General features: G+C 45.5%; 1 protein-coding gene across 2 annotated transcripts in view; it reads right to left on the bottom strand.

The window, feature by feature from the left end:
* Positions 1–1,119: 1,119 nt before the first annotated feature.
* dnmbp (dynamin binding protein) overlaps positions 1,120–6,000 on the bottom strand; it is a 45,275-nt gene continuing 40,394 nt past the window's right edge. The window contains exons 15-17 of one of the 2 annotated variants that reach the window (XR_008893132.1): positions 4,767–5,434; positions 1,379–4,283; positions 1,120–1,262 (exon numbers count right to left, since the gene is read on the bottom strand). Coding sequence is in view for 1 of the 2 variants with exons in the window: in XM_056576800.1 (XP_056432775.1) it covers positions 4,098–4,283; positions 4,767–5,434 (854 nt within the window). In the remaining variant the exon portion in view is untranslated. Of the gene's footprint in view, positions 4,284–4,766; positions 5,435–6,000 lie in introns of both variants that reach the window. The other variant, XM_056576800.1, reaches the window with a different exon arrangement.

Raw genomic sequence — 6,000 nt, 5'->3', positions numbered from 1 at the left:
TGTATCGGTAGAGGCTGTTCCAACAGGGTTGAGACGTGCAGCGGACCCAACGACGTGTGCGCAAATGTGATCTTCCTACCTCCTGCCCGTAAGTACACACGCCCTTCTATCCGACCCGATACATGCTGCTCTTTAGCTGACCGGTCTTCCTCCTCCGGTGAAGTCATGTCTCGCTGTTTGATAACTCATTCTCTTCCCCTGTGTTCTTGTTACTTAAGACATTATGTTTCAAGATGTGGGTGCTTTGCCTGTTTGTCTGTGCTGTTTCGTTTGTCATCTTATTAAAGATGGTGGTTGATGTAGTAATAGTTATTGTATTTCTTTCTTCCTATCAGCCATCAATTACTTCAGACGTTGCAGCAAGGCATCTGACTGCTTCCTGATGCAATCTCAGCCCACACTTATGACGGCCAGATGCTGTGGGACAGACCTCTGCAACTAAAGCAGAGCTGGGGTCGGAGGTCATCAAGGTTACATCTCTACCAGGGTTATTCCCATTTTGAAATGGGCCATTTCCCTTTCTGTACCATCTGTAGGGAGAAGGTGGATTGACACGCATCACAATAAAGCTGATTTGTAAATATGAATTTACTGCCTCTAAGACTCTTCTTTCTTCGTTTGTTGTATGCAACTTTGTGGAATTCCTAGTTTATCTGCAATGAATTTTAATGAGAAGAGAAATTGACATGTAAAGTGGGAGTAGGCCCGTTATGTTAAGGCAGGGGACAGGAACCCTCTAAGACCGTAGAGCCTCCAAATGTAACTAACTAGAAATTGTTCTTAGAAGGGCTGACTTGCAAGTTTATGTAATTATAATTTAAACTTTTTAGGGAAGACTATCATTGATTGCAAATGAGACATGATTATGAATTTAGATGGAAAGAATGATGCTCTGCAATGATGCTGAATGTAGATGAAGGTATGATAAATAGATTTTGTCCAGGACATTTATATAAAAGAAATGATGCACAAAATGTTGTTTAAAATGTTTGTTTTTGTTTTGGTTACACAATATATTTCCATGCATTGCTGCTAAATATATAATCATTCAAATAGATATTAAACATTATTATCATATCATATTGAAAATAATTATTCTAAAGGTTTGAAAGGGTTAGACAGACCACTACAGCTCACAGAAAACTACTAGTTAGTGTAGTGCAATGTGTTTATTAGACATTGATATTTCATAGTCTGGATATTCAGAAGTTGGATCAATGTATGGAACATGATGCCAGGTGGGGTCACAAAACTTTTCAGATCTAAACATGGGTTCACATGCCAAAAGAGGAACAATGTGGTTAGCAGATAAACTTTTAACAAGATAGTGAACATTTAGGTGTGCTTTGTGCTGCAGTTTGGGTCTGCAATGTCCTACTTGTAGGTTGTAGGTTGTGGGTTAGATTTCATAACCTCTTCTTCTTTGTGGCTTGGGTTCCCTGCAGAAGAAGTGTTGTCAGCCTTCTGACCGTCTGACGTTCACCTCGGTGACGGACTCTCCAGACATGGTCCACGCTAAGAACAGCTATCAGCCGTGCAGTGAGGTAAAGAACCCTCACTACTGTAACCTGGGGACAGAGACTCAAGGTTCACAAAGTCAAAGTACCATGCCGTGTTTTGCTCAACCATTGAATTAGTTCCAGCTGATGGCAGTTATCAATGAAATTATAAAAATTACAAATTTACTATATTTATAAATGTGTATGTTATGCTTAGTACAATGATATTGGTTTATGAACAAATTCAATTCTCATTTTCTCATGATATCTCAGTACAGTTATTAATTAATTTAGCTTTGCCAGCAAGCAAATGTTGCTAGCTTGTTAGGACAATGCTAATGCTGTCCCGAACTCCACACTCATTCCAGAGGCAAAATAAAGGTCCACATTCATAATTTATGAAATCTGATCACATTTCGTCACACTGCTCAGTGTTCCCGCTGTGGTCCTGACCCGTTTGGTCTCTCTCTCTGTGTAGAAAGCACACAAGGCGTCCGCAGACCAAGGGATGTCCCTGGGGTATGACTTGAGGTTGGACGCCATCCCCTTCCAGACCGCTAAAGCCTCCAGAGAGATCGCCAGTGATGTAAGTCCGGACACCTTAGGGACTTTAGAGTGGAAACACACTTTTTAACAAAATATGTTGACCTCAAAAAGATGTTACTAAACACAGACATTGAAAAGTCTAAAGCGACAGGAGAAGTCTCCAGTCAAACTAGGCAGTGTATTATAACAGTTACGGTTATAATGTCATTGAAACTTTCATCCAAAGAGACTTTTAATTGAGGAGGAGAACAACGGAGCAATTCAAATTGGAGTCGCAAAAAGACGTAAAACGTTAAATACTGGATAAAGTAAACAGATGAAGAATCGAACTGGAGAGACCGCGGTTACCAGTAGCCAAGGGATAGTAAAGGGATCTGAATCTTGAATTTCTTAACCACTAAAATCGAATATTTTTCTGCTGGTATAGTTCACCCAGCACAAGACACAGACAACGGAGAAGACGTGAATACACACACACTTGATACATACGTATGCAACATATCTACAAAACAGCAAGTCATTGCCAGCGGCATATACAGTACCTACATCAGAAACCTGGTTTCCAGATACAGACGGCCCACAGTGCTATGAGCGGCCGCACCAGGAACCCAATGATGGAGAGAATGATGATGAGGACAGTCCCCTCTGGACAGCTCAGCAGGACCATTGGGGAACCTCCGTGCTACCTGCAGTTGTGTGGCTTTAAAACTGATACCGCCCGCTTCCACGACCACAATTATTTAATTATTTGAACTTTATTTATCCAGGAAAGTCCCATTGAGAAATAATATCTTGTCTTCAAGGGATTCGTGGCCAAGATAGCAGACTAGTAAATTTACTTTTGCAATAAAAAGCATAGTCCTCCATATGTCTGAAATACAAATTGTTAAAGACACAATTGACTCATGAACACACTTTTTTTTCCGTTAATATTTTTTATTCGAACAGTGATAGCTTGGCATGGGAGTGCAGAAATACAGTCTCAACAAGGAGCTTTATATAGAATGCAAATAAGTAAAGTGAACAAGGGATCAATGTGGCCTCCTGATTGGTCGACCTCCTCCCTTTAATCGTATATATATATATATATATATATATATATATATATATATATATATATATATATATATATATATATATATGCCACACACCTCATCATCTGTTTACTTTACAAAAGGTCAGCCCCCGTTCTCATGGAGATCAACGATATAGATTCAAAGAGTGCTTTTGTAAACCATGACTTCACAGTCAAAAATCAACCATTTTTTAAGATGCATTTCTTTAGATCTGTGGGAATTGTGGAAATGCTGACACAAGCCTCTAGCTTGTTGTACGTGCAAAGTAAAAGTGCACGCTCAAAACAGGTCAGGACCCACCACACACACACACACACACACACACACACACACACACACACACACACACACACACACACACACACACACACACACACACACACACACACACACACACACACACACACACACACACACACACACACACACGTGCTTTTTTTGTTCGATTCATTCTCCTGTTTCACACCATTTTGTTCTTCTCTCGCTCTTCTTGTATATACATGTAGTGGACATAGTGGTGAGGGACTTCCTGCGGACGAATCCCTACGGGTTTGTCACCTGGTACAAAACAGGTCGGATACGCAGAGATCCCAGCTACTAAAAAAAGACTGCATCATAAAACAAGGTTGTTTTTGTATAAATATAGGCATGTAGAACACTAGCTGTCCAACTGGCAGGTGAGAGCACTCGGTCCAAATCCTTAAAAAAATAAAGAGAAGTCTGGCTAGCGAACTATCAGCAACAACATCAGGTCCCAAAACGGTCCAATAGGAAGGCGTTCGGAAGTCATGTGATCAATTGTAGTGCTGCGGCACTTTCCACTCCCGCTCAAACTGTCTCGACAGCTTCGCGTCCAGGGCTCGCTCACGTGCACGCTCCCCCTCACGTGCACGCTCACGCACGCCCAGAGCCTCTGGCGGAACGTAGGCGTCCCGTCGGGAATCTAACCGAGGCGTCACCGGCCCCGCCCCCTTCCTCAAGTGTACTCGGACTTGCGGATGTAGTTGGATGGAACGTAACCGCGGCGACCGCCCGCCTCCCCCAGCCACCATTCGCCGTTGCCGTTCATGTCGTGGAACTCGAGGATGCGGACGCGCTCGTGGGCCGCGATTGTCAGCTCGTTGGCACAGCGGGCGCTGAAGGAGTAGAGGGCGTAGTAGATCTGGTGGGACACACGCACACACACACACACACACACAGTTATTATTTGCTATAATACATGTAATACAATAACAACATAATATATAAAACAGGATAATCTTGTGGCACGGTTTTTGCGACTCGAGCTAAAAGGTTCTTGGGTTCCTAACCCAATGTCCCCTATTTTTGGGCATCGTTGAAGAAGGCTGATACAAAATCAACCCAAAGCAAGTCTCTGAATTGGTGGTCACTACCTCTAATCTCTGATCAAAACCCTTAAAACCCTGTGTTCTGTCCAGCTGGTCATCAGAAACCTGGTTCTGCAGCAGTGGGAATTTCATGGAATTACTCCAATTCTAAAATCGTATGTTTTGAATGTTCTCAGCCTCACATTTAAGTGGCTTCGGTCCAAAGCGATTCTACTCCATGACTCAGTGTCAGAAGAGCTCACACAGCCATTGGTCATGAGTGTCCCGGCCCCCTCATCACCAGAGCCCACCCTCACCTGGTGTCCGTCTATCTCCTTATCGGCCTCCGGCTCCAGCTCCGGCTCCATGTACTCCACGTCCCGGGCGTACGCGTTCCCCCTCAGGCTGCCGCCGCTGTCGCCATGGCTACGGCCCCGGGAGGAACCACCGCCGTTGTTCCCGCCGCCGGGACCCGCGTCCGCCTGAGCGTAGCGCTGTAAACTCCCGCTGCTCCGGCTGTGAGGGGCGTCCGTGGGCGACGGCTCGGGCGCCTTGGCGGGCGCGGCCCGACCCGGGCGCTCCTGGGAGTCTCTGTGATGCGCCGCGTGCCTGTGGCGGTCGTCCGCGGCGACGGCGGCGTCGGTGGCGTCCCGCAGCGCGTGCTCCGGGGGGTATTCCCTCCGAGGAGCCGAGGCGCTCCCGGTCGGGTCGAAGGAGGCGGGCTCGTCCCGTCGTCGGTGGCGACGCCCGGTGACGGAGGCGGAGTCGATGGAGGGCTGCGGCGAGGGCTGGGCGGCGCTGAAGCTGACGGTGGCGGCCTCCTGGTTGAAGGTCAAAGTGCTGGTGCTGTTCTGGCGGGAGAAGACGGGGGAGGAGCCGCCGTAGCCCGACTCGTTGGACGACTGGCTCTCGATGGACACGTCCGAGTGGCTGCGGCGCGGGTTGTAGGGCTTCAGGAAGGAGCTGTACACGAAGCCCTTGGTGACTGGAGGGGGGGGGGGGGGGGGGGGAGGACAATGATATCCATTATTATCAGGAGGCATTCTATTGATCAGATTTCAAACAAAAAGGAAAACAAGGAAATAAAATAGCTGATCTCCAACAAGAGAGATAGTTTGATGTGGTAGATACTAGCCAATACAATTGAAGGCTTTGAAAGCTGAAACCAGCTGAAACCTTTAAATATAAATATATTATTAATATTAATAAAGAAATAAAAAATCATAATAAACAGTTACATTTTTAAAGAGCAGCTCTATGTTGTAGGAAGGGGTCTGGAGTCAGCTTGATGGCTGAAACCGCTAGTACATCCATCAAGTAGGGGATATATCTGCTAGCGACCCATGTTCAAATCCACTCAGAGTTATTTTCGTATATCTAAATAGTAAACCATTAAAGGGACCCTTGTATATTTTAGACTGCTTTCAACATGCATTGCTTGTTGTCTTCTATTTGTAGGTTGTCTGTCTGGCGTGTCTTAAATTTGCATTGGAGTGAGGACAAATCTGCCCAGTTCTACCTTCCCTTCGCTCTCTTCTTTCAACCCACTGT

This window comes from Gadus chalcogrammus, chromosome 18 (assembly GCF_026213295.1).
Source record: "Gadus chalcogrammus isolate NIFS_2021 chromosome 18, NIFS_Gcha_1.0, whole genome shotgun sequence".
In the NCBI taxonomy this organism is placed as follows: domain Eukaryota; kingdom Metazoa; phylum Chordata; class Actinopteri; order Gadiformes; family Gadidae; genus Gadus; species Gadus chalcogrammus.
This window is presented reverse-complemented; position numbering and strand designations above follow the sequence as displayed.